We start from the raw sequence: 17,500 nt of genomic DNA, 5'->3' as shown, positions 1-17,500 counted from the left end.
GAAGAAGAGGAGGAGGAGGAGGAGGAGGAGGAGGAGGAGGAGGAATGAGAGAGAGAGAGAGAGAGAGAGAGAGAGCCGAAGGGGGAAGACGTGTGTGTGTCGCTCTGCATTTTTTACATTATTCTCGGAGTGTTCCTAAATCTACAACTACGATCAGTGACAAGTGGTGCTGTGAGTGCTTCATTAGTGCGTTGATCTAATTTTGGAGAAGAAATATAGTGTAACAGTGTTGAAAACAGTGATAGTGGTGAATAGTGAATCCTCACGCGTAGGAAACCAGGAACGTGCAGCTCTCGGAGTGACCTTGAAAAGGGATTGTGACCTGACCCGACCTGAGCGCGACTCACCACTCCTACCTACTTCACTTTCACTCTCTCTCTCTCCTCCTGCCTGACTCCCCCACCCATACCACATGGCCAACACCGAGCTTGACTTAGATCCCCCACACAAGAAAATTGCGTGGGCGGGCCAGTCAGGTTATCCTGCTGCAAGGTACTGCTGCATCTGCAGTTACTCTGTAAGAGTGAAGCCTTCCACAGCCTGTAGCCAGACAGGCTGCCCAAACCAGGCGTGCAGCGACTGCCACACCGAAGGTACCTTCTCTTGCCTACGGTCGGAGGAGCTTAGAAGGACCAAAGACATACCTCACCCTGTCACCCACGTGGCCACCCCTGTTGTCGCCACCCTCCCACCAGACCAACCCAGCCCCCCCGACCAATCTTCAATACAGCCAACAACCGAAGACGATACTAAAACGGACCTACTCTCCTGTCCCGCTGAAGAGCTCGTAGAAATTATCATCAGGCAGAGAGACGAAATATATTCTCTCAAGTCTAGAGTGACGGCGTTTGAAAAACACGGAGACAAAATACAACTAAGGAGAGCATCACTAGTAGATATAATCAGTGACATTGACGCCTACTCTCAGCTGATCCAGCAGGCTCCCACCCCACCCCTGGTCACCCAAGCAACCAGCGCCCTCCCCAGCAAAATAGATAGTGATTGGCAGGAGGTGTGCACTGAACACCCTCACTGGCAGACCTGGTGGCAGTCTGGGAAGCCTCAACCGCTGCAAAGGGTGACCCACGACGATCCGGACAACAAACCTGTCCGCGCCCGCCCCCCCACGCACGCGCCAACAGTCTACCCAGAGCCAACAAGCAACCCCTCCCACCATCACCAACCCTGCCGCACCTGACACCACCTCCTCCGCTCTACCTGACCACCCTCGTCACCCCCCACGCCCCTCCCCTGCTACCCTCAGGGGCGATACGGGGAGAAACAGCACTGCAAGGAACAACAGGTGGCGGGACACGATAACAAGAGTGACTTCCCCCGTTCTGTGGCCGCTGCCGCCAGCGAGGACATACATCAAACAACTGCTCAGTGGAGGTCTGTGATTTCTGTGGCTGGAGAGGACACACAGCTGATCATTGCAGAAAACGTCAAGCAGAGGTAAACAGGAGGCTAGAGTGTAACTACTGCTTACGTCGTGGCCACACTGAAGAGCAGTGTTTCACCAAAGCCGCGGAAGCCAGGCAAGAGCGACTTCTACGCGCAATCTTATCTGAGCGTCACCTCCCACCTCCACCCACCCAGCGCCACACCCCAGCCAGTCCTGCAGCAGCCTCCTACATACTCGCCCTGGGTCCAGCCCCTTCACCCCCAACAAATAGCTGCCTGATAAGGTAACATGGACGCCAGCAGCATCACGGTCCTCTCAGCTAATGTGAGGGGATTCAGGACAAACGTAGGAGAACTAACACACATTCATCCTCAGACATCGGGTGGATGTAGTAGTGGCTGTAGAGACCTTCCTTGATGAAAGCTGCATCACAATATGCGACAAAATTCCCGGATACTCGCCATGGGTGAGGCGAGACAGACAAGGAAGGCAGGGAGGTGGTATAGCTGTGTGTCACCGCGACGGGATGCAGGTTGATGTTTTGCCAGTTGACATCCCCGCTGTTATGGAGATTGTCTTTCTCCGCGTCATCCTCGCAGATGAGAGCGGTCTGCTACTGTGTGCAGCATACAGACCACAGTGGCAAGGAAACGCTCCCCTAAACTACCTCTCTGAGCACCTCGATGACATCATGGCTGCCCATAACTGCCAACATGTAGTTATTGTAGGGGACCTCAACCAACACTTGGTGATGAGAGCCTTCACAGACCTCACTGTAGTGCAGGGTCTCCACAACCATGTCAACTTCCCAACACACCAGCGTGGAGGCTCCCTGGATCCTGTGCTCTCTGATCTGCCAGAGGCTTGTGTGATGTGCCGCCCACTGGACCGTGTGGGTAGCTCTGATCACTATGCAGTGTTGTCCTCCATCAATCTCTCCGCTGCTAGAGAGGAACAACAACGAGTCATCTGGTTATGGGAGCGTGCTGACTGGGAGGCTATGAAGCGGTCTCTGTCAGCGACTGATTGGCACACCGTACTGACCGGAGACCCACACCACGATACCATCGCCTTTACCACCGTCCTTCTCTCCCTACAACAACAATTTGTGCCACACAGGGTGTACACAACAAACCCTAAGGACCAACAATGGTTTGGCTACCAATGTAGAGTCGCTGCTGACAATAAATATAGAGCGTGGCAACACTACAAGCGACATCCCACGCAGGTCAATAAAGCCCGGCACAGAAGAGCGTGCAAGATAATGGTAAAGACAGCAAAGTGGGCCAAGGCCAGATGGGAGACGGATATCAAGAAAAAACTCTCCTCTAACCAGGTTGATGCTAAGCAATGGTGGAACCTGGTGAAGGAGAGACAAGGCATCTCCCATCAAGTGCGAATCCCAGCCCTTACCAAACCTAACGGAGACCTGGCTGTCACCAGTCGTGAAAAGGCTGATCTCCTTGCCGCAGAGTTCAGCCGGAAAATGACAACTGGTGACCCCAACAGGCAGCCACCTGCCCTCCCCCGTCTTGGTACCTCATCCCTTCAGAATGTTGTCATTACTGAAGATGATGTAGGAAGACTCCTGAGAGGAGTGAACACCAGGAAGGCACCAGGCCCTGACGGATTAAGCCCACATATACTTAAAAACTGTGCGACTGAACTAACAGCCCCCCTCGCACTCATCTTCCGGCAGTGCTGCAGACCGGGAGTGGCCATCACTTTGGAAGGAGGCGAGAATTACACCAGTGCACAAGAAGAGGTCAAGAGCAGAGCCAGGAAATTACCGACCCATCTCCCTCCTCTCAGTGGTGAGCAAGATCTTTGAGAGGATAATTGGTGAGCAGATCAACAAATACCTTGAGGAGAATCACCTTCTATCTCCGAAGCAATTTGGATTTAGAAAAGGCCGTTCAACCTCTGATCTCCTCCTCTTGCTCTCCAAATCCTGGCATGATGCCCTTGATGCCGGACGCCCCTCCCTTAGACATTGCCGGTGCTTTTGACTCTGTGTGGCATCATGCGCTGACTACTAAACTCCAGCAGCTGGGCATCACCGGGGACCTGCTACAACTGTTCACCAGCTACCTCACGGGACGGAGCCTCCGCGTAGTGGTGAACGGCAGCACCTCGTCCTCCTTTCCAGTGGAGGCTTCTGTACCCCAAGGTTCAGTACTCGGCCCAATACTATGGAACATATATTTCAATGATCTACTGCAGAGTTCTCCCGAAGCGGCTGCTTATGCAGATGACTGCACCCTCTCCTGGGCTTACGAGAGGGGAGAAGCCCAGAATGTGGTGCAGGCAGTCAATAGGCAGCTACAGGACATCCTGGCTTGGGGAGAAAGGTGGCAAGTCAAGTTTGCCCCTGAGAAAACCCAGGCCATGGTGATCACCCGCTCACAGGGAGAAGCAGACCAACTGCGTGGAAAGTTGCGTCTCGGGCCAGACACCATCCCTCTGCAGGACACCATTGAAATCCTTGGGGTGGAGGTGGATTCCAGGCTGCAGTTCGACCGTCACCTGGAGAAAGTGGCGCGGAACGCCTCCTCTAAGGTGAACCTACTGCGCCGGATGAAACACCTCCTCCATGCTGACGGCCTCCTCACACTCTACAAGGCCCAGGTAAGGCCTATAATGGAATACGCCCCTCTTACCTGGATGTCAAGTGCCCGCTGCCACCTCAGCCTACTAGATAAAGTACAGCGCCGGGCAGAGCGCTTGATTAGCGGCGCTACACATCATCAACAACACCAACCACACTGGCGGAGGAGGCAGCAACACCGACAGCCTCAACAAGAGCAACAGCAACAGCAAGAGCAGCGGCAGCAGGAGGAACAGCAGCGGCACGACCTGAGGGACAGCCTCGAGCACCGCAGGAGAGTTGCCGCCTTGACAGTGCTCCACAAGGCACAAGTGCAGCGCGTACCCCACCTGACGGACTTAGGGGCAACCTGGAAGAGACACGAGGTTGGCACGAGGACGGTGTCGGCCAATGACCTCCTCCTGGAAGTCCCGAGGTCCCATAGCTCTACTCACCAGCGTGCCTTTACATCAGCAGCGGTGGTGTGGTGGAACGAGCTCACTACAGATGTGGATGTGAGGGGCCTGTCCACACAGCAAATTAAGGTAGCAGCCCATAGGTGGCTGCGTCTACACCCTCCTTAATGTCAATTTTGTACATAATGCTTCGCCTAGGATGTACATAGTATTTTTAAGTATCAACTAATAATATCTGTTAAAATTAAGTTATTACTACATTACAATTTGTTTATAATGTAAGTGTAAGGGCAGTAGCTTTAAGATAGCTCACCTACGGCAAGGATGAGCTTTAGCATAGGCACATTTAACTGTCCCATGTATATATATATATATATATATATATATATATATATATATATATATATATATATATATATATATATATATATATATATATATATATATATATATATATATATAACCACCTGTTTAAATAAATAAAAAAAAAAAAAAGAGAGAGAGAGAGAGAGAGAGAAAAAAATTGTATCGTAAATCGTTCACCAGTTATATGTTGTATTGCATTATGGGAGGTGGGAGGAAGCGAGAGGAGGCGGGAGAACGCGGGAGGAAGCGGGAGGAGGCGGGAGGAAGCGGGAGGAGGCGGAAGGAGGCGGGAAGGAGCGGGAGGAGTCGAGAGGAGGCGGGAGGAAGTGGGAGGAGGCGGAAGGAAGCGGGAGGAAGTGAGAGGAAGCGGGAGGAGGCGAGAGGAAGCGGGAGGAGGCGAAAGGAAGCTAGAGGAGGCCGGAGGAAGCAGGAGGAGGCGGGAGGAAGCGGGAGGAAGCGAGAGGAGGCGGGAGGAGGCTGGAGGAAGCGGAGGACGCGGGAGGAGGCTGGAGGGCGGAGGAGGGCGGGAGGAGGCAGGAGGAGGCGGGAGGAGGCGGGAGGAGGCGGGAGGAGGAGGAGGAGGGAGGAGGAGGGAGGAGGAAGGGAGGAGGCGGGAGGAAGAGGAGGAGGCGGGAGGAGGCGGGAGGAGGCGGGAGGAAGGAGGAGGAGGAGGTAGGAGGAAGCGGAAGGAGGCAGGAGGAAGCGGGAGGAGGCGGGAGGAGGCGGGAGGAAGCGGGAGAAGGCAAGAGGAAGCGAGAGGAGGCGGGAGGAAGCAGGAGGAGGCGGAAGGAGGCGGAAGGAAGCGGGAGGAAGCGGGAGGAGGAGGGAGGAAGCGGGAAGAGGCGAGAGAAAGTTACTGGTGTTTTTCAAGGGTGTAGTGGAAGTTACTGGTGTTTTTCAAAGGTGTAGTGGAAGTTACTGGTGTTTTTCAAGGGTGTAGTGGAAGTGTTTTTATGTGGTGTTTTTCAAGGGTGTAGTGGAAGTTACTGGTGTTTTTCAAGGGTGTAGTGGAAGTTATTGGTGTTTTTCAAGGGTGTAGTGGAAGTGACTGGTGTTTTTCAAGGGTGTAGTGGAAGTTATTGGTGTTTTTCAAGGGTGTAGTGGAAGTTACTGGTGTTTTTCAAGGGTGTAGTGGAAGTTACTGGTGTTTTTCAAGGGTGTAGTGGAAGTTATTGGTGTTTTTCAAGGGTGTAGTGGAAGTTAATGGTGTTTTTCAAGGGTGTAGTGGAAGTTACTGGTGTTTTCCAAGGGTGTAGTGGAAGTTACTGGTGTTTTCAAGGGTGTAGTGGAAGTTAATGGTGTTTTTCAAGGGTGTAGTGGAAGTTATTGGTGTTTTTCAAGGGTGTAGTGGAAGTTACTGGTGTTTTCAAGGGTGTAGTGGAAGTTATTGGTGTTTTTCAAGGGTGTAGTGGAAGTTAATGGTGTTTTTCAAGGGTGTAGTGGAAGTTACTGGTGTTTTTCAAGGGTGTAGTGGAAGTTACTGGTGTTTTTCAAGGGTGTAGTGGAAGTGACTGGTGTTTTCAAGGTGTAGTGGAAGTTACTGGTGTTTTCAAGGGTGTAGTGGAAGTTACTGGTGTTTTTCAAGGGTGTAGTGGAAGTTATTGGTGTTTTTCAAGGGTGCAGTGGAAGTTTCTGGTGTTTTTCAAGGGTGTAGTGGAAGTTATTTGTGTTTTTCAAGGGTGTAGTGGAAGTTACTGGTGTTTTTCAAGGGTGTAGTGGAAGTTATTGGTGTTTTTCAAGGGTGTAGTGGAAGTGACTGGTGTTTTTCAAGGGTGTAGTGGAAGTTACTGGTGTTTTTCAAGGGTGTAGTGGAAGTTACTGGTGTTTTTCAAGGGTGTAGTGGAAGTTACTGGTGTTTTTCAAGGGTGTAGTGGAATGTAATTGATTTTTTTCTTTACATATTATTAAGGACACATAAAAGTGAACGAAGGCTTTTGGTTCTAAAAAGATGAAGATTTACGAAACCCAGAAATTTTGAAAGAACTGATCGAAATATTTTGGGAAATTTGTTTTTTAGGAGAGAAAAAAATATCTTGTTTTGTTTATATATTCCTTCTCTCTCTCTCTCTCTCTCTCTCTCTCTCTCTCTCTCTCTCTCTCTCTCTCTCTCTCTCTCTCTCTCTCTCTCTCTCTCTCTCTCTCTCATCAGAAAAGCAGTGTTTATACTTTTATCATTTAGAGAGAGAGAGAGAGAGAGAGAGAGAGAGAGAGAGAGAGAGAGAGAGAGAGAAATGTTGTTTCGATCAATAGTAATAATAATAATAATAATAATAATAATAATAATAATAATAATAATAATAATAATAATAATAATAATAATAATAATAATAATAATGATATTGAAATACACACACACACACACACACACACACACACACACACACACACACACACACATAAAACACCCCAAACACACACTAAAACACCACAAAACACCCCAAAAACACATCAAAACACACATCAAAACACACAAAAACACCACAAAACACCACAAAAACACCCACAAAACACACAAAAACACACAATAACACACCATAAAACACCCCAAAACACCCAAAACACGCCAAACACCCCAAAAACACACAAATACACACCAAAAACACCACAAAACACCACAAAAACACACAAACACACCAAAACACCCCAAAAACACACAAAAACACACCAAAACACACTAAATCACACAAAAACACACCAAAAACACACTAAAACACCCCAAAAACACACCCACACACACCCACACACACACACAACACACACACGCAGGGCTACACCTGGCTGAAAGAGAAGGGAGGCGCGGATGAACAGAGGAAGCAGCAAGGGAGACTACGAGAACTTTGCAGCCTGGCGGAGGAACTAGGATGCACCCTGACACAGCTCTCAGTGGCCTGGAGTCTCAAGAATGAAAACCTCCACTGTGTTCTTATTGGAGCTGCCTCGGTGGAACAGCTCCTGGAAAACCTTCACTCTTTGCAGGTGTGTGTGCGTGTGTGTCAGTGTGTCAGTGTGTGTGTGAATGTCTAAGGAAGTTTTCATTGTTTTCACTGCAATGGTTGAAGTGACGCGGGTTTTTTAATGGTGTTTTTTGTGGTTGTGGAGACAGATTAACAATATTTCCATACTTCAAAGGCTCTAGTTGAAGTGACGCGGGTTTTTTAATGGTGTTTTTGTGGTTGTGGTGACAGATTAACAATATTTCTTCACTCCAAAGGGTGTAGTTGAAGTGACGCGGGTTTTTAAGGGTGTTTTTGTGGTTGTGGTGACAGAGTTAACAATATTTCCTCACTCCAAAGGGTCTAGTTGAAGTGACGCGGGTTTTTAAGGGTGTTTTTGTGGTTGTGGTGACAGGTTAACAATATTTCCACACTCCAAAGGGTCTAGTTGAAGTGACGCGGGTTTTTAAGGGTGTTTTGTGGTTGTGGTGACAGGTTAACAATATTTCCACACTCCAAAGGGTCTAGTTGAAGTGACGCGGGTTTTTAAGGGTGTTTTTGTGGTTGTGGTGACAGGTTAACAACATTTCCACACTCCAAAGGGTCTAGTTGAAGTGACGCGGGTTTTAAGGGTGTTTTGTGGTTGTGGTGACAGGTTAACAACATTTCCACACTCCAAAGGGTCTAGTTGAAGTGACGCGGGTTTTAAGGGTGTTTTGTGGTTGTGGTGACAGGTTAACAACATTTCCACATTTCCAAAGGGTCTAGTTGAAGTGACGCGGTTTTTAAGGGTGTTTTGTGGTTGTGGTGACAGGTTAACAACATTTCCACACACACCAAAGGGTCACAGTTGAACACACACACACACAGGGTGTTTTGTGGTTGTGGTGACAGATTAACAACACACACTCCAAAGGCTCTAGTTGAAGTGACGCGGGTTTTAAGGGTGTTTTGTGGTTGTGGTGACACAACACACACTCCAAACTACACACACACACACACAAAACACACACACAAACAGTTGAACACACGGGTTTTTAAGGGTGTTTTGTGGTTGTGGTGACAAACACACCACACAAAACACATTAACAACATTTCCACACTCCAAAGGGTCTAGTTGAAGTGACGCGGGTTTTAAGGGTGTTTTGTGGTTGTGGTGACAGATTAACAACATTTCCACACTCCAAAGGGTCTAGTTGAAGTGACGCGGTTGGGTGTTTTTGTGGTTGTGGTGACACACACAACACACACACACACACCAAACACACAAACACACAAACACAAACACAAACACACACAAACACCCAAACACACAAACACAAACAACAAACACACAAACACAAACACACCCAAACACAGATTACAAAACACACACAAAACACACACAAACACACAACACAAACACAAACACACAAAACACACAAAACACACAAAACACCCAAACACACACAAAACACCCAAAACACACAAACACACAAACACACAAACACACCAAACACACACAAACACACACAAAACACACAAAACACAAAACACACAAACACACACACAACACACACACACACACACAAAACACACAAACACACAAAACACACAAACACACACAAACACACAAAACACACAAAAACACACAAAACACACCAAACACACCCCAAAACACAAAACACACAAAACACACAAAACACCCAAAAACACAAAACACACAAACACACAAAACACACAAACACACCAAAACACACAAAAACACAAACAAAACAAAACACAAACACACACAAAACACACAAAACACCAAAACACACAAACACACACAAACACACAAAAACACACACAAAACACACCAAACACAAACACACAAAACACCCAAAACAAAACACACAAACACACCCAACACCCAAAACACCCCAAAACACCAAAAACACAAAACACACAAAACACACAAAACAAAACACACCCAAACACTGCAAAACACAAAACACAAAACACACACAAAACACCCAAAACCCCAAACACACCCCAAAACACGCAAAACACACCCAAAACACCAAAACACACTCAAAACACCCCAAAACACATTCCCTTCACCACATTGTCTTTATAACCAAACTAAACCTAACCTAACCTAATTTCCTTCGGTGTTCCTTCCTAACCCTCCTGTCTGTGCTCAGGTGGCCAGCAGACTCAGACCGGAGCACTTGACGGAGGTGGAGCGCATCTTGGACAATAAGCCAGTTCGCCCCCCGATGGTCTCAACGCTAGCCCAAAGATGACAAGAGCTCACAGCGGCTGGAGCGGAGGAAATATTAGAAGACGAGGTGAGGAGGTCCTTTCTCGGTTTAGATCATAGGTCATTTAACCCCGTGATTGCTTATCTAAATGGGGATGACTGTGGCCTCTAATCTCCTGGCTCCATAGGTTCTTTCTAGTGTATAAAATGGTCGAATCTTACCCCATAATGCAAGGTAGAAATGTGTCCCAGTGCTGAGAGGGTTAACGAGGGGGTTTTGAGAGAGAGAGAGAGAGAGAGAGAGAGAGAGAGAGAGAGAGAGAGAGAGAGAGAGAGAGAGAGAGAGAGAGACGGAGGAAGAGGTCAGGACGAATTTTTTGGGGTTAGAATAGGTTAAAGGTTATTTAAAGAGGGTTTTTTGGAGTGTGTGTGTGTGTGTGTGTGTGTGTGTGTGTGTGTGTGTGAGAGAGAGAGAGAGAGAGAGAGAGAGAGAGAGAGAGAGAGAGAGAGAGAGAGAGAGAGAGAGAGAGAGACCACAAAACACCACAAAACACCACAAAACACCACAAAACACCACAAAACACCACAAAACACCACAAAACACCACAAACACCACACAAAACACACACAAAACACAAACACAAACACAAAACACAAAACACACAAAACACACACAAACACAAAAACACAAAACACACAAACACCACAAAACACCACAAAACACCACAAAACACCAAAACACACAAACACACAAAACACCACAAAACACCACAAACACACAAAACACCACAAAACACCACAAACACCACAAAACACAAAACACCCAAACACTGCAAACACACAAAACACACAAAACACACAAAACACAACACACACACAAAACACACAAAACACCACAAAACACCAAAACACACAAAACACCACAAAACACCACAAAACACACACAAAACAACACAAAACACAAAACACACAAAACACACACAAACACACACAAACACACAAAACACCAAACAAAACACAAAACACAAACACACAAAACACACAAAACACACAAAACACCACAAAACACACAAACAAACACACAAACACCACAAAACACCACAAAACACACCAAACACACCAAAAACACAAACACACAAAACACCCAAAACACCACAAACACAAAACACACAAACACACAAAACACACAAAACACCACAAAACACCACAAAACACCACAAAACACCACAAACACACACAAAACACCACAAACACACAAAACACAAAACACAAAACACACAAAACACCACAAACACACAAACACAAAACACACAAAACACACAAACACCACAAACACCACAAAACACACAAAACACACACACACAAACACCACAAAACACCACAAAACACCACAAACACTGCAAAACACCACAAACACACAAAACACACACAAAACACCACAAAACACAAACACACAAACACACAAACACAAAACACAAAACACAAACACACACAAACACACAAAACACCACAAACACACACAAAACACCACAAACACAAAACACCACAAACACACAAAACACACAAACACCACAAAACACACAAACACACACAAACACACAAAACACCACAAAACACACACAAAACACCACAAAACACACAAAACACACAAACACACAAAACACACAAACACCACAAAACACACAAAAACACAAAACACACAAAACACACAAAAACACACAAACACAAAAAACACACAAACACCACAAACACACACACAAACACACACAAACACCACAAACACACAAACACAAAACACACAAACACACACAAACACACACAAACACAAAAACACAAACACAAAACACACAAACACAAAAACACCAAACACTGCAAACACACAAAACACACACAAACACACAAAACCACAAACACACCAAAAACACACAAAACACACAAAACACCACAAAACACAAAACACACAAAACACCACAAACACACAAACACACAAACACAAAACAAACACAAAACACCACAAAAACACCACAAAACACACAAAACACACACAAACAAAACACCAAAACACTGCAAACACAAAACACACAAACACACACAAAACACACTGCAAACACACAAACACACACACAAAACACAAAACACAAACACACACAACACACAAAACACACAAAAACACACAAAACAAACACACCAAAACACACAAACACACACAAAAACACAAACACACACAAAACACAAAACACACAAAACACACAAAACACACACACAAACACACACAAACACAAACACACAACACAACAAAACACCACAAAACACAAAACACACAAACACAAAACACAAAACACAACACACAAAACACAAACACACAAACACAAACACACACAAAAAACACACACCAAAACACACAAAACACACAAAAAACACACAAACACAAACACAAAACACACAAACACAACACACACAAAACACACACAAACAAACAAAACACAAACACACAAAACACCAAAACACACACAAAACACCACAAAACACACAAAACACTGCAACAAAACACAACACACACAAACACACAAAACACACAAAACACACACAAAACACAAACACACAAACACACAAACACCACAAACACACACACACACAAAACACACAAAACACACAAAAAAAACACACAAAACACACAAAACACACAAAACACCACAAAACACACAAAACACACAAAACACCACAAACACACAAAAAACACCACAAAACAACACAAAACACAAAACACCACAAAAACACTGCAAAACACCACAAAACACACAAACACCACAAAACACACACAAACACAAACACCACAAAACACCACAAAACACCACAAAACACCGCAAAACACCCAAAACACACACAAAACATCGCAAAACAATATTACTATCATTACTACTACTACTACTACTACTACTACTACTATTTCAGGAGCCGGTGGAAACAAAAACGCCATTTTGTGTTATAATGTAAGGAAAAAAGAAGAAGAAGAAGAAGAAGAAGAATATTACTATTAATATGAAAAGTGCCTGTTTACAACTACCACTACTACTACTACTACTACTACTACCACTACTACTGCTGTATATATATATTATGTAAAGCTTTCGTTCAAAAATCCATTAATAACTTATAATAGAGCAATTTATAATGGTAGTACGGTTTTAGAGAGCGCCATCGTACGCCAGGTAGCAATGGTGGCGGATGCGCGATGATTACCAAGTAGTCTCTTTTCTAGTCAATATTTAGCTATTCACTATTCACTATACACTGTTCTGCTGTTATGCATTTATTCAATACGTAATGCACGGTTTCTACTCAATTCACCTCCATTTTAGCGGCTTATTCTAGAGATATTGTTAAGAAATAGGGATTTTATTAGGGAAATAGAAGAAAACGGTGGATTTTAATGGTAAACTGAAGAAAATATTGAAAAAACGATTATTTTAATGGTAAACTGAAGAAAATATTGAAAAAAAGATTATTTTAATGGTAAACTGAAGAAAACGAAGAATTTTAATGGTGAACTGTAGAAAATATTAAAAAAAGTAATAATTTTTTGGGAGGAATAGAAGAAAACGGTGGATTTTTATGGTAAACTGAAGAAAATATTGAAAAAACGATTATTTTAATGGTAAACTGAAGAAAATATTGAAAAAAACGATTATTTTAATGGTAAACTGAAGAAAATATTAAAAAAAAAGATTATTTTAATGGTAAACTGAAGAAAATATTGAAAAAAAGATTATTTTAATGGTAAACTGAAGAAAACGAAGAATTTTAATGGTAAACTAAAAATTATTAATAAAACGAATTATTTTTAATGGGAATGAAAGAAAACGGAGGATTTTAATGGTGAACTGTAGAAATTATTAAAAAAAGTAATATTTTTTTGGGAGGAATAGAAGAAAACAGAATTTTAATGGTAAACTGAAGAAATTATTGAAAAAAGGAATATTTTAATGGTTAACTGTTGAAATTATTAAAAAAAAAAGATTATTTTAAGTGGGAATAGAAAGAAAACGGAGGATTTTAATGGTAAACTGAAAAATATTGAAAAAGGGATTATTTTAATGGTAAACTGAAGAAAACGCACAATTTTAATGGTAAACTGAAGAAAATATTGAAAAAAAGGATTATTTTGGGTGGAGAAGAAAGAAAACGGAGGATTTTAATGGTAAACTTGAAAAATAACACAAGAAAAATCAAATAATCATTAATATTAAAATAAATCGATGAATTTTAATGGCAAACTTAAAAATAAGAAGAAAAATCAATAGAAAACGGGAATATTTTGAAAGAAAACGAAGAAAACGAGTCAATTTTATGCTAAACTCTCTCTCTCTCTCTCTCTCTCTCTCTCTCTCTCTCTCTCTCTCTCTCTCTCTCTCTCTCTCTCTCTCTCTCCAATTGCAAAAGTACCAATTCTTTCCAAATTTTTTCCTCCAGCATATTATCTTCTTTCCTCCATATCTCCCTCCACAAGTTACCTCCACTTACCTCCACCTACACAGAGTTTCCTCCATGTTTCTTCCACCTTCTCTCCAATTTTGACTATCCTACCTTTCTTCCTTCATAGTTAAAATAGTGCTTTTGTAAGATACTATCATATCAAAACCAGACATTTTTTTCAATTTTTTCCTCCACCTCCTCCTCTTCTTTCTTCCATATCTCCTCCACAAGTTACCTCCACTTACCTCCACCTGCACATACTTTCCTCCATGTTTCCTCCACCTTCTCTCCAATTTTGACTATCCTACCTCCCTTTCTTCATAGTTAAAATAGTCAAAACGTTAGACTATTTCACATCACAACCAGATATTTTTTCCTTCATCACTCTCTATTTTTTCCCTCCATATCTTCCTCCACAAGTTACCTCCACGTTTCTCCTCCTACACAGGGTTTCCTCCATGTTTCCTCCACCTTCTCTCCAATTTTGACTATCCTACCTATCTTCCTTCATAGTTAAAATAGTCAAAACGTTAGACTATTTCACATCACAACCAGATATTTTTTCCTCCATCAGTTTTCTTTTTTCCTCCATATCTCCCTCCACAAGTTACCTCCACATTTCTCCTCCTACACAGACTTTCCTCCATGTTTCCTTCACCTTCTCTCCAATTTTGACTATCCTACCATCTTCCACAAAGGAGATATGGACGGAATAGTGGTGAAGGGTTGAGAGTACTGGTCAACTCTTGCATCACAAAGGTGGACAGAATAATATAATAATAATAATAATAATAATAATAATAATAATAATAATTACTACTACTACTACTACTACTACTACTACTACTACTACTACTACTACTACTACTACTACTACTACTACTACTACCACTACCACTACTACCACCACTACACTACCACCACTACTACACCACCACCACCACTACTACCACCACCACCACACCACCACCACCACCACCACCACCACCACACCACCACCACTACCACACCACCACCACCACCACCACCACACCACCACCACCACCACCACCACCACCACCACCACCACCACCACCACCACCACCACCACCACCACCACCACCACCACCACCACCACCACCACCACCACCACCACCACCACCACCACCACCACCACCACCACCACCACCACCACCACCACCACCACCACCACCACCACCACCACCACCACACCACTACCACTACTACTACCACTACCACTACTACTACCACCACCACCACCACCACCACCACCACCACCACCACCACCCTACCACTACTACTACTACTACTACTACTACTACTACTACTACTACTACTACTACTACTACTACTACTACTACCACCACCACCACCACCACCACCACCACCACCACCACCACTACTATAAAATATATCAAAATTAATTAATGTCTTTACAAATATCAAAATAATAAAAAATAAAATAGAAAAATGTAAATAATAATAATAATTCCCATAGAAAACAATGCTTCAGAACTTCTAGGAGTGAAAAAATCAAAATACCGGTTTTTTTATAATACCGATCAGTTTTTTTATAATACCGATCAGTTTTTTTATAATACCGATCAGTTTTTTATAATACCGATCAGTTTTTTTATAATACCGATCAGTTTTTTTATAATTTTTATAATACCGAACATAATACCGATCAGTTTTTTTATAATACCGATCAGTTTTTTATAATTTTTATAATACCGATCAGTTTTTTTTATAATTATAATCCGATCACGTTTTTTATAATACCGAACGTTTTTTAGAATTATCGTACGTGTGGGTTAAGAAATGTGGAGAAAATCGTACGGTTTTTTTTATTATTATCGTACCTCAAATGAAAAATCGTAACGATGAACGGTAATAGCGAAAAAAGTGATAAAACAGGAAAGAATACCAAAATACCGTACGGTTTTTTATAATTGCCGTACGGTTTTTTATAATTGCCGTACGGTTTTTTATAATTGCCGTACGGTTTTATAATTGCCGTACGGTTTTATAATTGCCGTACGGTACGGTTTTATAATTGCCGTACGGTTTTATAATTGCCGTACGGTTTTATAATTGCCGTACGGTTTTATAATTGCCGTACGGTTTTATAATTGCCGTACGGTTTTATAATTGCCGTACGGTTTTTATAATTGCCGTACGGTTTTTTATAATTGCCGTACGGTTTTTATAATTGCCGTACGGTTTTTATAATTGCCGTACGGTTTTATAATTGCCGTACGGTTTTATAATTGCCGTACGGTTTTATAATTGCCGTACGGTTTTATAATTGCCGTACGGTTTTATAATTGCCGTACGGTTTTATAATTGCCGTACGGTTTTATAATTGCCGTACGGTTTTATAATTGCCGTACGGTTTTTATAATTGCCGTACGGTTTTTATAATTGCCGTACGGTTTTATAATTGCCGTACGGTTTTATAATTGCCGTACGGTTTTATAATTGCCGTACGGTTTTATAATTGCCGTACGGTTTTTATAATTGCCGTACGGTTTTATAATTGCCGTACGGTTTTATAATTGCCGTACGGTTTTATAATTGCCGTACGGTTTTATAATTGCCGTACGGTTTTATAATTGCCGTACGGTTTTATAATTGCCGTACGGTTTTATAATTGCCGTACGGTTTTTATAATTGCCGTACGGTTTTTATAATTGCCGTACGGTTTTTATAATTGCCGTACGGTTTTATAATTGCCGTACGGTTTTATAATTGCCGTACGGTTTTTATAATTGCCGTACGGTTTTTATAATTGCCGTACGGTTTTTATAATTGCCGTACGGTTTTTATAATTGCCGTACGGTTTTTATAATTGCCGTACGGTTTTTATAATTGCCGTACGGTTTTATAATTGCCGTACGGTTTTTATAATTGCCGTACGGTTTTTATAATTGCCGTACGGTTTTATAATTGCCGTACGGTTTTATAATTGCCGTACGGTTTTATAATTGCCGTACGGTTTTATAATTGCCGTACGGTTTTTTATAATTGCCGTACGGTTTTTTATAATTGCCGTACGGTTTTTATAATTGCCGTACGGTTTTTATAATTGCCGTA

At 43.0% G+C, this 17,500-nt stretch overlaps 1 protein-coding gene and 1 long non-coding RNA gene across 2 annotated transcripts; both read left to right on the top strand.

The window, feature by feature from the left end:
* The first annotated feature begins 1,931 nt into the window (after positions 1–1,931).
* LOC123502496 lies at positions 1,932–3,236 on the top strand. Its single transcript, XM_045251619.1, has one exon. It carries the CDS (start codon positions 1,932–1,934, stop codon positions 3,234–3,236), a length of 1,305 nt encoding a protein of 434 aa, XP_045107554.1.
* A 4,246-nt stretch (positions 3,237–7,482) lies between these two features.
* Positions 7,483–12,957, top strand: LOC123502267. Its single transcript, XR_006673848.1, has 3 exons — positions 7,483–7,750; positions 9,873–10,019; positions 12,884–12,957. It is a non-coding gene; the product is annotated as an uncharacterized LOC123502267 (long non-coding RNA).
* Positions 12,958–17,500: the final 4,543 nt, after the last annotated feature.

Source organism: Portunus trituberculatus, chromosome 11 (genome assembly GCF_017591435.1).
Source record: "Portunus trituberculatus isolate SZX2019 chromosome 11, ASM1759143v1, whole genome shotgun sequence".
NCBI lineage: Eukaryota > Metazoa > Arthropoda > Malacostraca > Decapoda > Portunidae > Portunus > Portunus trituberculatus.
This window is presented reverse-complemented; position numbering and strand designations above follow the sequence as displayed.

What these genes read in the sequence shown, in the direction of transcription:
- LOC123502496 (XM_045251619.1), top strand. Translation starts at nt 1,932, where the DNA reads ATGCAGGTTGATGTTTTGCCAGTTGACATCCCCGCTGTTATGGAGATT.